Below are 22,048 nucleotides of genomic sequence, written 5' to 3' on the forward strand. Positions count from 1 at the left end.
GCTGATAAATAAGACACATTTTTCTTCAAAAACAGCTGAATCTTCCCATATGGGATATTAGGAAGCATAGCTCAAAATAATCATAACCACACAACAGGAAATCTTTTATAGAGACTCTGATGCAACAGCTTACAACAATAATGGCATTAAGACATAATAATTATAAGCAAATTTTAAGTATTTATAAACTTATAGCAAGAAGACATAAGAAAGCCTGCTTCAGTGATCAATGCAAAGAAATAGAGGAAAACAACAGAATGGGGAAGACTAGAGATCTCTTCAAGAAAATCAGAGATACCAAAGGAACATTTCATGCAAAGATGGGCTCGATAAAGGACAGAAATGGTATGGACCTAACAGAAGCAGAAGATATTAAGCAGAGGTGGCAAGATACACAGAAGAACTGTACAAAAAAGATCTTCATGACCAAGATAATCACGATGGTGTGATCACTGACCTAGAGCCAGACATCCTGGAATGTGAAGTCAAGTGGGCCTTAGAAAGCATCACTACGAACAAAGCCAGTGGAGGTGATGGAATTCCAGTTGAGCTATTCCAAATCCTGAAAGATGACGCTGTGAAAGTGCTGCATTCAATATGCCAGCAAATTTGGAAAACTCAGCAGTGGCCACAGGACTGGAAAAGGTCCGTTTTCATTCCAATCCCAAAGAAAGGCAATGCCAAAGAATGCTCAAACTACTGCACAATTGCACTCATCTCACACGCTAGTAAAGTAATGCTCAAAATTCTCCAAGCCAGGCTTCAGCAATATGTGAACCGTGTTCAAGCTGGTTTTAGAAAAGGCAGAGGAATCAGACATCAAATTGCCAACATCTGCTGGATCACGGAAAAAGCAAGAGAGTTCCAGAAAAACATCTATTTCTGCTTTATTGACTATGCCAAAGCCTTTGACTGTGTGGATCACAATAAACTGTGGAAAATTCTGAAAGAGATGGGAATACCAGACCATCTGACCTGCCTCTTGAGAAATCTGTATGCAGGTCAAGAAGCAACAGTTAGAACTGGACATGGAACAACAGACTGGTTCCAAATAGGAAAAGGAGTACGTCAAGGCTGTATATTGTCACCCTGTTTATTTAACTTATATGCAGAGTACATCATGAGAAACGCTGGATGAAAGAAACACAAGCTGGAATCAAGATTGCCGGGAGAATTATCAATAACCTCAGATATGCAGATGACACCACCCTCATGGCAGAAAGTGAAGAGGAACTAAAAAGCCTCTTGATGAAAGTGAAAGTGGAGAGTGAAAAAGTTGGCTTAAAGCTCAACATTCAGAAAACGAAGATCATGGCATCTGGTCCCATCACTTCATGGGATATAGATGGGGAAACAGTGGAAACAGTGTCACACTTTATTTTTCTGGGCTCCAGAATCACTGCAGATGGTGACTGCAGCCATGAAATTAAAAGATGCTTACTCCTTGGAAGGAAAGTTATGACCAACCTAGATAGCATATTGAAAAGCAGAGACATTACTTTGCCAACAAAGGTCCATCTAGTCAAGGCTTTGGTTTTTCCTGTGGTCATGTATGGATGTGACAGTTGGACTGTGAAGAAGGCTGAGCGCCAAAGAATTGATGCTTTTGAACTGTGATGTTGGAGAAGACTCTTGAGATTCCCTTGGACTGCAAGGAGATCCAACCAATCCATTCTGAAGGAGATCAGCCCTGGGATTTCTTGGGAAGGAATGATGCTAAAGCTGAAACTCCAGTACTTTGGCCACCTCATGCGAAGAGTTGACTCATTGGAAAAGACTCTGATGCTGGGAGAGATTGGGGGCAGGAGGAGAAGGGGACGACAGAGGATGAGATGGCTGGATGGCATCACTGACTCGATGGACGTGAGTCTCAGTGAACTCCGGGAGTTGGTGTTGGACAGGGAGGCCTGGCGTGCTGCGATTCATGGGGTCGCAAAAAGTCGGACACGACTGAGCGACTGATCTGATCTGATAAGTTTATACATATTTACTGATCTATTTTATGCAAAATATCCTGGTTAAAAATCTAAATATTCTGGTCAAACCTAAGAGTTTAAATGCTACCCTAATAACAACCTGATTAGAGGGATATCAAGCATAAAGCCTAACCCATTCTAAGAAAACCACCTAAAAGAATTAGTTACCAAAACATTATATGTTCAATAACAAAGAGAAACAATTCTGTGAGGAAAACAAGTCACGTATGTAATAAGCACTATATACTCACCGTGTAATACACTCAAAACTTTTTTTAAGTAGGTAGTATATTTTAATGGAATTCACAACACACTATCCCAAAATATGGAACACCGGCACACTATTTTTTAAGATGAAGGAATTTCAGAAACAGTGTGTATAAGAAAGATGCTGCCCTCTTCATCCTCCCCTGAAGCAGGTTATAAGGACTCTCAATCACTCCCTTGTCCCTGAAGCTTCTTATGTGAGAGGTAGGTAAAACCCAAAGGAAAAAGCGCACCCTCATCTCAACAACAGAGGGATGCCGAGAAGAATCCGAATGCACAGTCCCTGACCGTTTTCCCACAGTGCACTGTCCTTATACACTTTGCCCTCCCATGTTTATCCAAGATTTTCCACCCTTCGTCAAATCTAATATAAAAACGCTCAGACTTCACTGTTTCTTTGGGTCTTCACCTCCTCATGAAAACACCCACTTGGTGTAAAATATATTAAATAAACTCATATGCTTTTCTCTTGATAATCTCTGTTAATTTTCAGGTCCAGTCAGGAATCTTAAGAGAGTCAAGGAAGAATTTCTCCTCTAAAATTCACATGATTCCAATATAAAAGAGTAGACAGCCTAGAAATCTCCCTCCCACCACTGGTCCTCACCTGCACAATTCCCCAAAAGTCAGGCAATCAGTTATTAATTTCTTATGTATCTTTCCAGAGTACTTTTGTGCATATATAGACAAATACAAATGCTCACTTGCCCACCTGTTTTACTCACTAATATCCACTACACACCCTGTTTCACACTTTCTTTTGTCACTTAATATACCCTGGTGAACTCTCTTACTTTGCAGTCCCTTACAATGAATAGGTTCAGAATCTTTTCATAAATCTAAAGTACTTTTTACTCAGTTTTCCATGGGTTGTTTGATCATGTCTTTTGTCCATCTTCCTATTAGGCTGTTGTTCCCTCTCTATTTCTAGGAGAAGTTTATATAAAAGGAATGCTATCTTTGATCTGGTCCTAAATAGTTTTCTCAATTTGTCGTCTGCCTTTCTGACTTTGCCTATGGTATTATTTGTTTTTTGGTCACAAAGCATTTTGCATGTTTTAATGTAGTTAAAAAAAATTAGTCTTTTTTCTTTAATGGTTCTAGATCTAAGTCATACTGAGAAAATTCTTACACAAAAGTTTACAGAAGAATTATGTCTTTTCTTCTGTACTTTTATGCTTCCTCCCTCCATCTGCATCACTGTCCATTTAATTGATCCATACGTTAAATTTCATCATATTCCAACTTTTTTCCTCTATTGTCCCAACATTATTCATGGATAGTTTAAAATTTTGCCTGGTGATTTGAGACATATCCTGTACAATATACTAAATACTTATATGTAATTTTGTTTATTTCTGGACTTTCTCTTCTAATCCCCTGGTCAGCCCATCTCTTCATGTGTCAATAATGCATCTTTTAAATTACTGACACCTAGTCATGTAACTTAGTCCTCAGTAGACTTAGTTCCTTCTAGTTGCTCTTTTTACAGAATCTTCCTGGATATTTTTACTTGTTTATTTTGTTTTACTGTTCCTTAATAATTACCTTCCTCTGTTTTTTCCCCTCCAAAAGAAAAATGGTTAATTGGCATTTCCTTGGGATTTCATTAGCTTTATAAAACAACCTAAAGAAATTTCTTTAAAACCTAAAGAAAAGCTATTATAACTTTATGATGTTGAATCTTCCTATTCTAGGAATTACATTTTTCTATTTGTTCATGCCTTCTGTGTGCCCTCTGGGAATGCTTTAAAAATTTCAAGTAATTCAAAGTAAAATTTAGATACTACTGGCAGTATACGGAAAACACACAACTGTGCCTAGAAACACCTGGAGGTAACAAGAAGGGGCTGACATTGAAGTTTGGCCCTCATTAATGATTACTTATTTGCAAGAAAGAGAAGAGCAAGATTAAGAGCAAGGGGAGACATCGTGCAGAAGAAATTTAAGAAGATGTGTGTACGAAATGATGTGTAAGAAAGATGGTGAAAGAAAATTCAAGATACTGAGTTATCTGGTAAAGCAACAAGATTAAAGCATTTCTGGGAGTGATGAGCAATAAAAATAGTAAGTAAGTATATCAACCGTAAGGAGGTATTGAACTACAAAGGCTTTGTGAATCATGAGAAAGAAGGAAAATTTTATCATACACGTAAGGGTAAGCTTTATGTATTCACTGTTTTAAAAGGCAACTGTGTGTTTTACACAGACAAATTAAAAAATTATTTTCAAATGGAATTGACTTGTAAATCTTACTATTCTGTTCACAGAAAGCTTAAAATAAGCCCACTACAAAAAAACCAAAAGAATAAATAACAAAAAATTGAACATACCTATATAAAAACTGCCAAGGAAGCAGAAACAACAAATTTAAAAGCAGTACAACTGTATTTTTGTTTGTACTGACAAAGACTCTCTCCTTAACCAAACTTTATTAAGGTTCCTCTGAACCCCTGTCTCAACTAGGCCCTCTGTCCTTGCCAGACATTTGAGCAGTTCCTCACTTCCCACTGTTCATGGATGGTATCTAATCAGCCTGGCCTGCCTTCAGCAAGAGTCCTGTTAAAGTCTGGTTAACTAGAATCTGGCCACCCAGATGGCTCCTCTTCTTTATTTTCCATTCACTGAAGACCTTCCTCCCTTCTACTCTGCTCCTTAGCTATAAAACCGAGACTTCTCCTTGTATTCAGAGTTGAGCTGAGCTCTATACTCAGGATTTTTCTCCCTATTACAAGAGTTCCTGAATAAAATCTGATTTTACTGCTTTAACTATTACTGACTCTGGATCTTTTCAACTACATGTATGTGTGCATGTCTGTGTATATTTTAAATTAATTTCAATATATTTAAAAAAAATTATTTCCACCAATTTTTCTGAACAGAGTTTTTGAGAAACCCATAATATGAAAAGCAAATTAATTCACTCAGTTATTTCTTCCTAGAATTTTAATTGGTCTAATATTCAGATGTTACATAAAAATTGCAACTTTTGGTCTAAAGTTCACCATCTTAAGTAAGCAATACTAGTAAACATAAAAAGAAGCCTCACTCTTTCATAAAATGACTTTTGAACAACACTTTCTTATTAACACCAAGTGAGGATGCAATTTAAAGAGAAACTTTCCAAACAATCAGTATCCTCTTAATCTCTATAAATATCATACTAACACACGGAAAACATTCTTAATTAACTTAACATCTAACATTCTTTAATTAATTTAAAAGAAATTTACTTAAAGAAATTTTCTTCCCTTCAACTGCCTTAAAGTATGAAAATTTTCATCTAATCAATAATTGTTCCCCATTCCACACCATGCCTGAAAACATACACGTAATAAATACTAAATTAAGCTCATTTTAGTGTGCAATACCATATATGGTTTAAAATACTTGCATAATAGTTGAGATACACAGGATGCTTCTTATTTACTGATTTAAGCATCTGGCAAATATTGAGACAATCTTCAAAGCAACCCTAAACAGACAGGTAGTATAACCCTCATTTTAGATGCATGAAGACAGGAAGCACAGTGACATAAAATAATATCACAATAATTTACTAACGGCTGATTCGTGCAAATATATAGCAGAACCAACACAGTATTATAAAGCCATTATCCTCCAATTAAAAGTAAATAAAGTTAAATTTTAAAAATTCATCTTGACCAATTTTATTTTCTTAAGAACAGTCTAGACAAGCACTCCCAGGTAAAGTTAGAATACAAATCGATACACAATTTTTTACATAGCAACTTAGCAATATCTTTTTAAAACATGCAAACTCCTTCTGGCATTTTAGGAATTCATCCTACAAAATAAGACATATATATATATATATATATATATGTGTGTGTGTGTGTGTGTATGTGTGTGTATATATATATATATATGTAGGAGCAGACTCATCACTGCTCAAAGACAAAGGAAAATTAAACCACAGTGCAGTACACTATAATACAACTCAACAGATTTTTAAAAATCACCTCCACCAGTTTTTCCAAATAAAATCTGGAGAAGGCCAGAACATGACAAGTAAACTTGAATCATTTACTCAATCACTCCTTCCTAGAATTTCAAGTGGTCTGATAGTATTCAGACTTTATATCAGAGCTACAGCTTTTGCTCTTAACTTTACTTCTCCATAATATGATGCAATATACATACACCTGATAATATGCAGGCACTAAAATTCATGTAAGAAGTACATCACTAATTGAAATAATGCTGCAAAATATAAATATGATATTTTTACAAGAGAATAATTATATATGTGTGTGTGTTATTTATGTAAAGAACAGAAGACTAGAAAATCTTGCACTTAACCCATATGCAGGTGACGGGATAACAGGTAATTTCAGGATTTTGTGTTTATATTTTGTACTAGGTTGCACATTCCCAACAATGAGCACATATTAATTTAAAATTGCAAAAAAAAAACAAAAAAAAACTAGTATCTGTTCAAAAAAACTTAAAGCCAACAAATACTTTAGCAATTAAATATAAATGCATACAATCATGAAATATGAAAATTTTGTAACTCTTGAAATCATAAAAGAATACGCAATTTTTGGGGGGGTTTTTTGGCAAGCCATGCAGCATGTGAGATCTTCGTTTCCCGACCAGGGATCAAATCTGTGTCTCCTGCAGTGGAAGCATAAAGCCCTAACCACTGAACGGCCTGGGAACGCCTTGTAATTCTTAATTTTATTATATAGCCACCATAATCTCACACATACAAACATATGTATATTTATATGTGCCAGTTCATATCTTGTAACTTTTAAATATACTTTTAAGAAACCACTTAGAGAATTTTAACAAAAGTGATTTCCACTTGCTTTTTACCCAACCTAAACTGTTATATATTCTTCTTTTATAAAACAATTGACATTTATGTTTAAGCCATTTCATAATTCAGAATATATTAAGACCTTAATCTAGATTTCAACTAAAGAGTAGAAGCATTTTGGCATACCAAGTGCAAACAGTAATTAATTACTCAAGATAATTTTCAATTTGAAGCATAAAAAAAGGAAGATAAATAATAAAAACCTAGAAAATACAAAAAAATAATAAAATTACAAAAGTTACTGATACACACTTGAAACCTGAGACCAAGGTAACCAACATACTCCAAAGACACCAGGAGAGCCTATTACTGCTTCTAAAACGTAGTTCAGCTGTTAGAGGGGAGGGACACAGTGACAAACAGCTTCCCTGCTACAGAGGTGGCAGGATATCTATCAAACTGGACAATAAAATTGCAATTGAGTTTCTTTGGCTTTTTATAGCAGCTACATGTATCCTGATGTAACTGCAAAAGCTATACAAGTCCGCAACATTAGTTTTTTACACACCAGTTCTTTATGAAGAACCAAGTTATAAATTTGTGTAACAGAGATTTTAAATGGCTGTAAAAAGGAAAAAATATGCATCACTTCAGTATTATATGCACAAAAATATTTATAAACCTTTACAACTAATATCTTCAAAGAAAAATTTTTGATTCCAATAATTTCAACAGAATTTTTATCAGCATGCTACAAATTGTTCACCTACTTACTGAATCACTTCAGCTCTGTCCTAAACTTTATTAAATATTGATTTGAAGAGCGTTAGAGTATAAGCTTTCCATTTTACTTTAAAAATAGATACCAGGATTTATGATTCCAAACACATTAACATAGCTACATTCAAATAAATCACTTTACATCAGACTTACTAAAGAGAAAAGCTTTTTCATAAATGAAAAAAAATCATACAAAGAAATAAAACTGAAAGACATTTATGAAACATTAAAGGTGAAAAACTACAAGAAGCAACTTGTAACTTTAAATTTTTCTTTTCAGCCTCAAAAAGTAAAGCTTTAGCACATATCTTCTGAAGTACACTTCCACAGCAAAAAGGGTCAGGTGCAGTTTTACTCAGATAAAACTACTCTGAAATAATCAGGATTTTTTCCATTTTATAACTGTAATTCTGAAACTTTAGTCCAAGACTGATTCTTGACTCAAAGTAGGCAAAAAAGACCTTCCTAGAATGTCACTATTTTCTTTGCAAAGGTTTTACAATCTATTTAAAGCCATAAGTCACTGGAGTAAAGAAAAATATGAACTAATTAAATATACATATTTAATACACACAGAAAACAAAGTCTGCTTTGGGTTTGTGTATAAATTTGAGTCTAAAAAACACTGATTCAGACACTACATAAGAAAAGTAGCTTATACTTCTTCTTTTAACATTTTCTATGTCTTAAAATATGCTCCAAGAAATAAAAAATATATTTTCCTTTATGATAAAAAGAATGTATTAAGGGGTCTTAACTGGGGTCTATATTTAATTTACATAGAATTAGTCTGTCTTCATGATACTTTCTAGAGAGTATATTATATTAACATCTTAGTTTAAAAGAGAGAAGGAGAGAATATTGAAGTAAGTAAAACTAATTCCTTGTACAGTTTGAGGGGCCCTAAAAATTTTAAGTACATAAGAAGGGCTTATTTTAAATACGGATTTCTAGAAACATCCCACAAGATTCTGACTGAGATTCTGAGGGGGGGTCCCGGAAACGGTAGTAAGATGCACATCCCAAGTTACTCTAACGAGACGATCCCTAAAACATACTGTGTGTTTGTAGGTACTGCTTTAAAGTCAGTGGCTATGGCTATTTCCTGGGTCACTGATAAGAAAAGACTGAGGTGCCAAGGTACACACGGGGCGGCATGATGCCACACGATGATGTAATCAATGGCTCAGCTTCCCGGGTGGCTCAGTTGGTATAGAATCTGCCTGCAATGCAGGACGACTTAGGTTCGATCCCTGGGTCAGGAAGATCCCTGGGAGAAGGAATGGCAACCCACTCCAGTATTCATGCCTGGAGAATCCCATGGACGGGGGAGCCTGGCGGGCTACAGTCCAGGGGGTCACAAAGGGTTGGACTGGATCAGGCGACTCACACACACAGTGGTGGTGCGTTTCCTCCTTCTTATTCAGCACAAGCTGCCAAGTTCTCAGCACTATGCTCAGTTAGGGAGACAGGAAGAGTATAAAACCTTTCATCCCTGCTGATGCGGGCTTTCAATTAACAGCCACTATTAACCAACAATACAACATGAGGGCTATTACAGGATCATACATGATTAAATGCCAGTCTACGTTTCCTATCTGACTCATTACTGCTCTTCTTCATGTACGTTACACAGTCTCAGCAGAGCAAACAATTCCCATGCTTTTCCCTCAGGGAAATCACCTCGGTATTTTTGCTTATGCCAATTCCTCCACCGGTGATTCTCATCACCCCTATCTCTACCCACCCAAATGTTATTTATCACTCTTCAAGGTTGTAGTCAGGATTCCCTGCTGGCTCAGAAGGTAAAGAATCTACCTGCAATGCAGAAGATCGAGGTTTGATCCCTAGTCAGGGAGATCCCCAGAGAAGGAAATGGCAGCCCACTCCGGTATCCTTGCCTGGAGAATTAACTGGACAGAGGAGGCCAGCAGCCTGCAGTACACAGGGTCGTGAAGAGCTGGATATGACTGAGGGACCAAGCACAGCACAGCACAAGGTGGTGGTCCAAGGACATCCGAACTACACACGGCTCAAAGCCCCGCTCATTTCAATCTGAGTGTCTTTTCTGTGACACTGACTCCTTCCTGCCTTGCTCTTTCAGTGCATGTATAACCTCCCATATTGGAAAGGAACTTCTTTCAGGATAAGATCTCTTCTACCTGCAGGTACTCAACTAAAAAACACGAAAAACAAAGGTGGGGAGTGGAAAGAACAAAAGAAGAAAGATAAAGGCAGAAAGGGGAAAAAAAGAAGGTGCCACCTGGAGTAAGACCCAGATGCAGTGACTGAAGACGAGTAACAGAGCCCAGGGAAGGGCTGACTGAAAGACAAGGGAGAAGAGGGGGAGCAGAGACAAAACAAACAGAGACAGAGAGGAGGAGGTTGGGGGGAGGGAGAAGGCACATGGTACAGAATGTCTAGAGGAACACTGGAGGGAAGAACAGAGAAAAAGAGGGATAGGAGAAACAGGAGACGGTGGTAAAAGAAAAAAAGACACAAGCAAAGAGGGAGCGAGCAAGCTGAGCCTGATGGAGGGCAACACAGACCGCACGAGGAGCCTGCAGTCCACGCTGATGCAGGGTGTGCAGGGTGACTACATGGAGACTGGGGACGGAGGGGAAGAGGGAGTGAGAAGGGAGAGAAGAAGGAAGAACTAGGGGGAGTGGGGAGAGGGGAGAAGAGAAGAGAGGAAAAACAAGAGGGATGGGAAGCACTGGGAGGACGAAAGGAAAGAGAGACTTAAGATACGAAGAGAAAATTAAGTGCTGTGAATTCACACACAGCAGCATGGCTGAGGAGTACAAAAAATTATCATAATAGTGATTTCAGTTCATTTCAGCTCAGTTGCTCAGTCATGTCCGACTCTTTGCGACCACATGAACTGCAGCACCCCAGGCTTCCCTGTCCATCACCAACTCCACGAGCTTGCTCAAACTCATGTCCATCAAGTCAGAGATGCCCTCCAACCATCTCATCCTGTCATCCCCTCCTCCTCCTGCCTTCAATCTTTCCCAGCATCAGGGTCTTTTTTAATAAGCCAGCCCTTCCCATCAGATGGCCAAACTACTGGAGTTTCAGCATCATCCTTGCAATGAATATACATGACTGCTTTCCTTTAGGATTGACTGGTTTGACCCCTTTGCAGTCCGAGGGACTCTCAAGAGTCTTCAACACCACAGTTCAAAAGCATCAATTCTTCATGCTCAGCTTTCTTTATGGTACAACTCTCACATCCATACATGACCACTGGAAAAAGCATAGCCTTGACTAGACTACTTTGATTACTAGATTACTTTGTTGACAAAGTAATATCTCTGCTTTTTAATATGCTATCTAGATCATCAAATCTTTTCTTCCAAGAAGCGTCTTTTAATTTCATGGCTGCAATCACCATCTGCAGTCATTTTGGAACCCAAGAAAATAAAGTCTGTCACTGTTTCCACTGTTATCCCATCAATTTGCATTGAAGTAATGGGACCGGATGCCATGATCTTCATTTATTGAATGCTGAATTTCAAGCCAGTTTTTTCACTCTCCTCTTTCACTTTCATAAAGAGGCTCTTTAGTTCCTCTTCGCATTCTGCTATTAGGGTGGTGTCATCTGCATATCTGAGGTTATTGATACTTTTCCCTGCAATCTTGAGTCCAGCTTGTGCTTCATCCAGTCCAGTATTTTGCACGATGTACTCTGCATATTAAACTAAACAAGCAGGGTGACAATATACAGTTGTGATGTACTCCTTTCCCAATTTGGAACCAGTCTGTTGTTCCAAGTCTGGTTCTAACTGTAGTTTCTTGCCCTGCATACAGGTTTCTCAGGAGGCAGGTAACGTAGTCTGGTATTCCTATCTCTTGAAGAATTTTCCACAGTTTGCTGTGATCCACACAGTCAAAGGCTTTAGCGTAGTCAATGAAGCAGATGTTTTTCTGGAACTCTCTTGCTTTTTCGATGATCCAGTGGATGTTGGCAATTTGATCTCTGGTTCCTCTGCTTTTTCTAAATCCAGCTTGAACATATGGAAGTTCTCAATTCATGTACTGCTGAAGTCTAGCTTGAAGAATTTTGAGCATTACTTTACTAGCATGTGATATGAGTGCAATTGTGCAGTAGTTTGAGCATTCTTTGGCATTGCCTTTCTTTTGGATTGGAATGAAAACTGACCTTTTCCAGTTCCGTGGCCACTAGGGAGTTTTCCAAATTTGCTGGCATATTGAGTGCAGCACTTTCACAGCATCATCTTTTAGGATTTGAAATATCTCAGCTGGAATTCCATCACCTCAACTAGCTTTGTTCCTAGTGATGCTTCCTGAGGCCCATTTGACTTCGCATTCCAGGATGTCTGGCTCTAGGTGAGTGATCACACCATTGTGATTATCTGGCTCATAAAGATCTTTTTTGTACAGTTCTTCTGTGTATTCTTATCACTTCTTCTTAATGTCTTCTGTTTCTGTTAGGTCCATACCATTTCTGTCCTTTATTGTGCCCATCTTTGCATGAAATGTTCCCTTGGTATCTCTAATTTTTTTACCTAGCTTTACATCCTTAAACATATAAAGGATTTGGTTAAGTACAAAGGAGCACAAAGTTCATGCCACAAGTAAACAAAAATGGAGACCTAAGAAAGCTTGATATATTTTAAAGTGAGTAGAACCGGTACAGTCAGAGTAGATATTTTTCTCAAGTGAACAGAGTAAGATGAGGTAGGAAATGCTTTTTTCATGGGAAATAGTAAAAAATTAGGTAGAAATCATCTGCTTTTCTAAGAAGATTAGGACAGTGCTGATGGAGGGGAATAACATTATTTTTAAACAAGTTATTTTGAGAACAATAAACCTAGAGGAAAATAACAAACATCTCAGGCCACTGACCATTAGAACTATCCACAGGAGAAGTAACTCAGACATGTATAAATTACTACAAGTTATTAAGAAAGAGAAAAATTTCAAAGCAGGGAAAAGACAAAACCCTGCAAAAATAAGAAATCTAACAGCATCAAAAGTTAGAAGATAGAATATTACTTATGACAGCATCAAAAGTTAGAAGATAAAGCAACTCTATTCCTACTAATAAGTCCTAGAGCAGAGCTTTGGGTGGATCATGGAATCAATTTATTGAGGCGTCATCAGCATTTTTGCCTGGCGGGTGGGGAGGGGGGTGCGGAGGAGGGGTTCCACCGCACGGCTTTCAGGATCTTAGTTCTCAGACCAGGGATTGAACAGGGATTTCACGACCAGCAATGAAAGCAGAGAGTCCTAACTCCAGGACAACTAAGGAATTTCCATCATCAAAAACTTTAAATATAAGAGTTTATCACTCCATACCAACATTTAGTAAGAGTGAACACTGTCTCATAGCATCAAGCTCTGTTTCAGGCGTGGGGGAATAGGTGGACATGTGCGCACATGTATGTAAACACATATAACTCATCCCAATAGACTTGTTACTGTGAACAACAGTTACATGAAGCTTGAAAATGACACCTCTATTAAAGCCTTTGCCTTTGAGCACCTGACTTATTCACAGCAGTGAAAATGAATGAAAGAAAGCTATATGTAAGAATAAAAAAGATTTTTCTGTATGTTCCAATCAAACTTTATTTACAAAAGCACCCAATGAGCAAGATTTGGCCCAAGGATTGCCCATCCCTGGCTTCAATCAACTCTCTCCCACGCTAATGACTCTGATTGATTCTTTTTTAAAATTTATGTATTTATTAAGAATAAAAAAGATTCTTAGAAACAAAAGGTTTGATGAGAAAAATAAGTAACAGAAGAGTTCACACAGTACAATGTCACTTTCATAAAATATAAAAATAGGCAATATAAGAGGTTATGTTATTTAGGAATACATTTTTTTTAACTTTTCAAGAAGGAAATGAGGACAGGTGGGGGTTGGACAGGTTGAACCATGCAACATGTTTTTAAGTCGGGTAGTCACAATTCTTCCTTTATAACACTTCATAGCATATATGCCACACAAATTATTTTGGATGTAATTAACTCATTTGAAAAGAAAATTTTTAAAAATGTGTATTTATATCAAATATGAAGTGATAAGGGCATAACTAATAAGCTAGCATTAAGAGTCAGCACAAAAGGATTAACAGGAGGAATGATAGACCTATAACAAAGGAAAACAGTCATTTAATTTCATATGCTGTGATTTCACTCATTAACTCCTAAAGTCAGATAAACACATTAATTACCACTTTTACCATTTCTAGACTAACACTGGTGGTTAAGAAATTTTAGAAACTTTCCTGAGTTTACAAACTATAAATTACTATAAATCAGAATTCAAACCCAGGACCAGCCTATCTGCAAAGTCCATGTTATCTTCATTACTCACACAAATAGACTGGTGACTGGACATAAATATTTAACTATAAACACTCAAAAGCTAAGGTGTCGGAGATATCTTCTATTCCACCCCTTTTGTTTTGTGGATAGAAAATAATTAAGAGACTAGGCCCTAAACAGTCAATGATTTGGCACTTCTCAAGCATTTTGGTCTAAGGATCCAAAGTATTTATTTATATGGGGCATGTCTTCAGTTGTGTCTAACTCTTTGTGACCCCCACAGACTAAATTCTCCAGGAATTCTCCAGTCCATGGAATTCTCCAGGCCACAAAGCTGGAGTGGGTAGCCTTTCCCTTCTCCAGGGGAACTTTCCAAACCAGGGATCAAACCCAGATCTCCCACATTGCAGGCAGATTCTTTACCAGGTAAGCCATGAGGGAAGCCCCTATTACTAATTACCACATTAGAAATTAGAGCTAAGAAATTTTACAAATATTGATTTCTTTTGAAAATATTAATATTAATATAGATGGCATTTTTCAAAGCAATAATAATAATGAGAAGAGTGCTATTATTTCACAAATTTCATTTGCTATTATTTTTGCAAACCTCTTTCATTCTGGCATAATAGAAGATACCTACACTCTAATATCTGCTTTTGTATTCAGTCTGTTGCATTATATTGTTTTGACTGCAGTACATGAAGAAAAATCCACTTCTAACTAGATATGTAGCTAGAAAAGGTGGACCCCTCCACTCCCTGAAATGGTCTCCTGGGCTCCCAAGGTCTTCAGATAGTACTTCAAGAATTACTGCTCTAAAGATTACATTCCTTTAGCCATTCTTCCTAAGGACATGACAAACTAAAGTATATACAAAAGTGCTGAATTAACAGGGAATAGGCATAAAATTATTAAAATCTAATTCACAGCACACTTTTCTAAATGAGAATTCTCCCAGATATATTTGAAATCCAATCCAAATTAGGTGAGATCTAAACTTAACCCTATTTTTCTCATGAAGTAGTAAAGGGCAAAACACTACTAGGAGAAAATCAGACCAGACTGCGATAGGTCACTAAAACAGACATCAGAATAGCGGGGTACCAGCACAAACTGAAATAACTCAGAGAAGAGGTGGCAAAGCGTTTCTGTAAAGTGCCAAATAACAAATATTTTAGGCATGGGGGCAAAAAAAGTCTCTGTCACAAATACTCAATACTTGTAGCATGGAAGCAGTCATACAAAATACATAAATAAATGCAAATGGCTGTGTTTCAATAAAAATTTATTGACAGAAACAGGTCAGGCCAGATTTGGCCCTTAGGCCACAATTCTTTGAAGACTGACTTTCACTAAACTGATTAGCTTAAAAATGCAGAGACTAAAACAAAGCCATTTTTGAAAATCACATCTCTGCCTCATTTAGCACTGGATTATTCACAAGATTCTAAGATACTTTTGTAAATCCTTACTATAGCAACACATCTTTCATTTAAGAGGGAGGAAACAGAATTAATAATAACTTCTAAGTACTTCAAATAGCTGAAGTTATACAAACACTCAAGAACATATATTTAAGAAATGACAACATATTCCAATGTGGTTTGGACGCTAAGTCATGCCCAACTCTTTGAGACCCCATGGACTGTAGCCTGCCAGGCTCCTCTCTCCAAGGGATTCTCCAGGCAAGAATACTGGAGTGGGTTGCCATTTCCTTCTCCAGGGGACCTTCCCAACCCAGGAACTGAACCCGGGTCTCCAGCATTGCAGGCAGATTCTTTACCGACTGAGGTATGAGAGAAGCCCATATTCCAATAGATGGGCAAAATATTCCAGAGCAGTAACTATGATAGTCAATAAAATAAAACATTTAAAGATATACCAGGGACTTCCCTGGTGGTCCAATGGTAAAGAATCCGCCTTGCAGTACAGGGGATGCAGGTTCAATCCCTGATTAGGGAACAAGATCCCACAAGCCGCAGAGCAACTAAGCCCACGCAAGAGTCCCTGCACCACACAGGAGATCCTGCATGCAGCGACTAAGACCCGATGCAGCCAAATGTAAACAGATAATTATTAAAGTCACTACACACACAAAAACGATCTTTTTAATTAAAAATAAAGATATACTAAATTTATCACTTCTTTTCTTTATCCTTCTAGTCAATTTATAATATTAATATTTGCTAATTATATTACTTCTGGATATATATATATAGTTCCTAAATAAGATATATAAAGCATAATAAAAGCTAATAAATTTAACTGAATTTTCATTTGAATATTTAACTGAATATTATTTGAAATTTAAAATTTCCTCAGAAGCACAAACATAAAACTCCAAACATAACAAGAAAAGCAACAAATTGACAGAAGACATTCATAAATAATATAGGTCGCAAAGGATTAAGACCAAGAATATATGAAGAACTTCCACAAAACAAAAAAAGTGCAAATTAAAATTAGGGAAACACAGCATTTATAATTCATCATATTTGGAATTTTTTTAAACTCCAGCCATAACAAGTGACAAGGTGATATGAAGACATGAGTATTTATACATCACTGGCAAGAATATAAACTGATACACTACTTTGGAAAAGAATTGTAAATCTTGTAATGTTCCACATCTGCATCTTACAAATTAGCAATTCCAATTCTAGAAAGAAACTTTCTCATGCATACAAAATATATCAAAAGTTCTCATCAAAATGATAAGCAGATGAAGTTATACCATGGAGTATACACAACTGAGAAAAAGGACACGACGACCCTGGTCAACAAGAATGGATCTCAAACAGTGATAAGTAAAAATAGCAAGTTATCAAAAAATGTATTTCATACAATACCATTATCTATATTAAGTACACATATGAAAAATAAAATTATCCAGTGTGGTATGCGTGTGTGGAATTAAAAATACACATAAGACACAGAAATAATGAAAGCCCCAAATTCAGGTGAGGGGGAGAGAAGAGGGGCTGAAAATGGTAGACAAAGCAACTGGGATGGAGAACCCACTTTCATAAACATGGTAGGTACCTTACTCCTTCTAACTTTTTATATATCTAGGACATTTCATTGATATTTTTAAACAAAAGCTATATATAAATGAGTAACACTGGATTAAGGTGTTTTTATTTTAAAAAAGACTAGTAGATTTTCAAACAAATTTTTTAACAGAATATAACATATGAGCAAAAGCAAAATTAGCCAGAGCTTTTTGTTTACTCAACCACCTTATATTTCTAAAGTAATTCTCATCTTTGAATATTGTGCGCCACCTTGTGTTCAAAAAGGTTTAAAGTCCTGTAAAATTCGGAAAACTGTATCTTGAAAATGGCTACTTGAAAATGGAATGGGGAGGGAGGTGGGAGGGGGGTTCAGGATTGGGAACACGTGTACACCCGTGGCAGATTCATGCTGATGTATGGCTAGACCAATACAATATTATAAAGTAAAAAAAAATTATAATAAAAATTTAAAAAAGAAAATACAAATTCCTAGGCTGTGTTACAAGGTTTCACCTTACTAAGCACACATAACAATGACATTAAAAAAAAAAAAAAAAAACTATTCTGAGGAACTTAGAAATAGTCTATCTTTCTTATTAGTTATTCCTTGTTTCAGTTGTTCACTACACTTCCAAAGTGTAATCTGCCTTTTTGACTTCATTTTAAGTATATAAAATTTTGTTAGAGAATCAAAATTACAAACATTTAAAATTCTAAAATATACTGTCATTTAAAAAAACCTACCTTTGAATGTGTGATTGATAAAGTGTCTACCCACACACGCCAGCCACCCCACTCATATTTGATTGCATGGTAAAGTAGGATTCGGAATATGGCATATACCATTTCTGTTATCTTTTGTTCATCTGAATTCTTAGGATTAAAATAGCAGAGAGAAAGCATCCACTCTTGCCACACAGAACACTGTAGCAAACTCCTGAAAATATTAAGAGGACACTGAATTATTTAAAAAGTAAATCAACTGAAAGAATTCTAAAAACGTAAAACTTTAAAACAAAATGAACAAAACAACCAGCTTTATTATGTATACAAAACAATTAAAAACAATGAGGTATTGAAAGTTCAAGTAACTGTATGGTATATTACTTGTACTACTTTAATGAAAAAGCATACAGAAAGTTCATTTCATAGTATTTAAAGCAATTTGTCCTAGAAAATATAGGCTTATTCAAAGCTAGACTTGAACACTGCAAATAAAAGGTAACTGATCCTGCTTACCTTCTATTCTCTCTACTGTTATTAAAAAGTTTAATCATGTCAGAAAGAAATGCTCTGCGAACTTCCATGCTCTCTGGGCACTGCACAGAATTTCGAAGTAGCGTTGCAATTACTTTTAGTATCTCTGTAAGACAATTCATAAATTAGTAAAAACCACAACGTTACAAAAAATTCATGATGCAAGATCATCAGTATATTTCAATTTTATTTCCCTGACATAAATGTCTACCTAAAATATCCTTTTCTGTATTATAAAAAAATTATCTGTGGACAAGACTGTCAAAACATTCACTAGAAATCATATATAAACAAGAAAGGAATTTTTTATTTTCATCATTAGACAGAATACTTAAATTTTAAAACTTTGTAGTAAATCAAATTAAATTATAAATGAATTAAATGACTGCTGACACCTCTCCATAATCTCTGCCAGATAATAAAGTTGATCTTAAAATATACATATTTAAAATTTTTTTAAATACTCAAAACATATATATAAAATCAAAATCTCAGAAAAAAGAATTCTCAGCTTCTTCAACAATATGTATAATAGGCACATACTTTATCCTTTATCATTGTGAATTTTAGAAGCTATCAAGATTTTCTTCCATAATTCTAAAAGTAAAATTAGACACAAAAATATGAAAACTAAATTAAAACCTACTAAAAACCCTAAATAAATAAAACTGTTCCTATAATACTCTTAAATATTGACTAAATTTGTACTATAAATTTTAAGAAAAGGAATGCTTAAAATATATAAAAATCAAAGTAGAATGATCAAATAATAATATCCCAAAGTTTTACACAAATAAAAATTGAGGAATTCTAAACCTGCAATTGGCCAAGATTTTTGGTGTTTCTAAAGCAAAAAGTTCAAAATATCAAATAAAAGATATTTTATCATAAACTTAATGACAATTTTTGAATTCTTCTAATGACGAAGTCTACCTGAACAATGATTACCATGACAATAATATCCACTAACTTTGAGGATATACTACTGTGAGACACTTTTTTAGAAAATACAGATATTAATACATATAATCCTCACAAAATGATAACTAGATACTATTATCATCCGGATTGTATAGATACTATTATTTACCCATTTGGATAAATTAATGTACCCCAAAATCACTTAGCTGTTAATACTGAAAAGCAGACATACCATTTTTTAAATACCACAGTGTACAGATTATCTTTTCTGCTAATATATTACACAGACAATATATTTAAAGTTCTTACTTCAATAAGTCATCTTTCCCATAACTACATAAAATATATTTTATATTATATATATTACCAAGGCTGGATGAAGCACAAGCTAGAATCAAGATTGCCTAAAGAAATATCAATAATCTTAGATATACAGATGATACCACCACTGTGGCAGAAGAGGAACTAAAGAATCTCTTGATGAAAGTAAAAGAGGAGAGTGAAAAAGCTGGTTTAAAACTAAACATGTTGATATATGGCAAAACCAATACAATATTGTAAAGTTTAAAAATAAAATAAAACTAAACATTCAAAAACAAAGATTATGGCATCCAATTCCATCACTTCAAAGCAAAAAGATAAGGACAAAAAAGAAACAGTGACAGACTTTATTTTCTTGGGCTCCAAAATCACTGTGGATGGTGACTGCAGCCATGAAATTAAAAGACGCTTGCTCCTTGGAAGAAAAGCTATGACCAACCTAGATACCATTTTAAAAAAACAAAGACACCACCACTTTGCCAACAAATGTCCTTATAGTCAAAGCTATGGTTTTTCCAGTAGTCATGTATAGATAAGAGAGCTAGACCATAAAGAAGGCGAGTGCTGAAGATCAGATGCTTTCAAACTTCGGTGCTGTAAAACACTCTTGAGAATCCCCTGGACAGCAAGCAGATCAGATTAATACAACCTAAAAGAAATCAAGCCTGAAAAGTCACTGGCAGGACTGATACTGAAGCTGAAACTCCAACACTTTGGCCACCTAATGTGAAGGGTCGGCTCATTAGAAAAGACCGTGATGCTGGGGAAGACTGAAGCCAGGAGGAGAAGGGGATGACAGAGGATGAGATGGTTGGATGGCATCACCGACTGGATGGACATGAGTCTGAGCAAGCTCCAGCAGATAGTGAAGGACAGGAAAGGTGGCATGTGCAGTCCATGGGTTGCAAAGAGTTGGACATGACTGAGCAAATGAACAACAACAATATAATCGAGGTATTTTTTCCTTTTTTACTCTATAAAATAATGATATCACAATTATTTGGAGGCTAAGAAAAATTAAACACACACATGACATGTGTTTTTAAAATTAGTACTGAAACAGTATCACAAACATGAACACAACTCATCACACAAAAAGTAATTTAATTTATAAATTCCACAAACCAGTTGTTTTAATATCACTAATCTTAAAAAGCAAGATGAGAAATGTACACATTTTATAAGTCCTTAAGAATTCTAAATATCAAAAGAAAAGATTATTAACCAAGACTAAGTTCTTAAACAATTAAGAAGACAGATATTTTTCAATTCCACACTTCGTATTCTTAACTTGACAGGAATTTAAAAAGAAAGCCACCTGCATGGTCCATGTAACTTAGCCTGTCATCACCTAAATAGTACAGTCAAAACTTTACCAAAAATCTGAACATATATCTTATGCATATAATTCTTGAAAATCTGTATATAAACATTTCCCCATGACCTAAGGTAAATTTGAAATTATAGTCAACATCAAACACAAACAAAACTACTATTATATTAATGTCTATAATGAAATGTTATCTAAACAATGTGTTTCCAACAATATCAACTTTAGGTTCTTCAGTGCCTTTCCATTTGGTAACAAGATGTACTTATAAAAAACAAGTTAAAAGGAAGGGAACGGGAGAAATGGGTGAAGGCGCTCAAAAACTAGAAGCTTCCAGTTACAAGGTGAATAAGTTCCGTGGATGTAATCTTTAACCTGGAGACAACAGATAACAATACTGCTTTATGCGTTTGAAAGTGCTAAGGGTATTCACCACGTGTAACACAAAAAATTAAAACCACGTAGAGCCATGGTGTGCTCACTAACATTACTGTGGTAATCATCTCACAACGTGTATCAACTCATTACACTGTACACCTTGAAATTACACAACCTTGTATGTCAGCTATGTAACAATAAATCTTGAAAAAAAAAAACCAAATATCAAAAACAAAGTATATTAAATACATACGAGGATTCTGTATCTTTACTGAAGAATCAGGATCTGGATGTTGTTTATGTATCACTTGAGTGCATATCTGTTCTATGAGAATCTACAGAAATGAAAGACCAGATTGGATTAGCATAATCACTATATCACTATTACTATTAATGAACTTTAAGTACAACACTAATCAACATTATAACCCTATTTTAAAGTAATTATAAAATGAGACATCAAATAGTCAATACAATGGAGAAAATACTTAAACAGAGATGTCCACACTGTTTAATAACTCACAGACTAACAGATTAAGATATAGCAGTGTGTCTTTATTTTTTTTTATTTTTTTTTTAGCAGTGTGTCTTTAAATAACTAGTTTCAAAATCATACATCAAACCTAAATGCTTTTATTTCATCTACACATTAGTCAACTCAATTATATAGGTATTTTTCGCTAAAAATTAGTTAAGATTAAATGCTCAC

The 22,048-nt window shown here is 35.6% G+C and overlaps 1 protein-coding gene across 5 annotated transcripts in view; it reads right to left on the reverse strand.

The window, feature by feature from the left end:
* The window catches only part of LRBA (LPS responsive beige-like anchor protein), a 756,962-nt gene that overhangs the window by 592,931 nt on the left and 141,983 nt on the right, over positions 1–22,048 (reverse strand). For all 5 annotated transcript variants that reach the window (XM_027513423.1, XM_027513426.1, XM_027513425.1 and 2 more), the window contains exons 20-22: positions 21,593–21,674; positions 18,372–18,495; positions 17,877–18,069 (exon numbers count right to left, since the gene is read on the reverse strand). In XM_027513423.1, the coding sequence (XP_027369224.1) occupies positions 17,877–18,069; positions 18,372–18,495; positions 21,593–21,674 (399 nt within the window). The remainder of the gene's footprint in view (positions 1–17,876; positions 18,070–18,371; positions 18,496–21,592; positions 21,675–22,048) is intronic.

This window comes from Bos indicus x Bos taurus, chromosome 17 (assembly GCF_003369695.1).
Source record: "Bos indicus x Bos taurus breed Angus x Brahman F1 hybrid chromosome 17, Bos_hybrid_MaternalHap_v2.0, whole genome shotgun sequence".
NCBI lineage: Eukaryota > Metazoa > Chordata > Mammalia > Artiodactyla > Bovidae > Bos > Bos indicus x Bos taurus.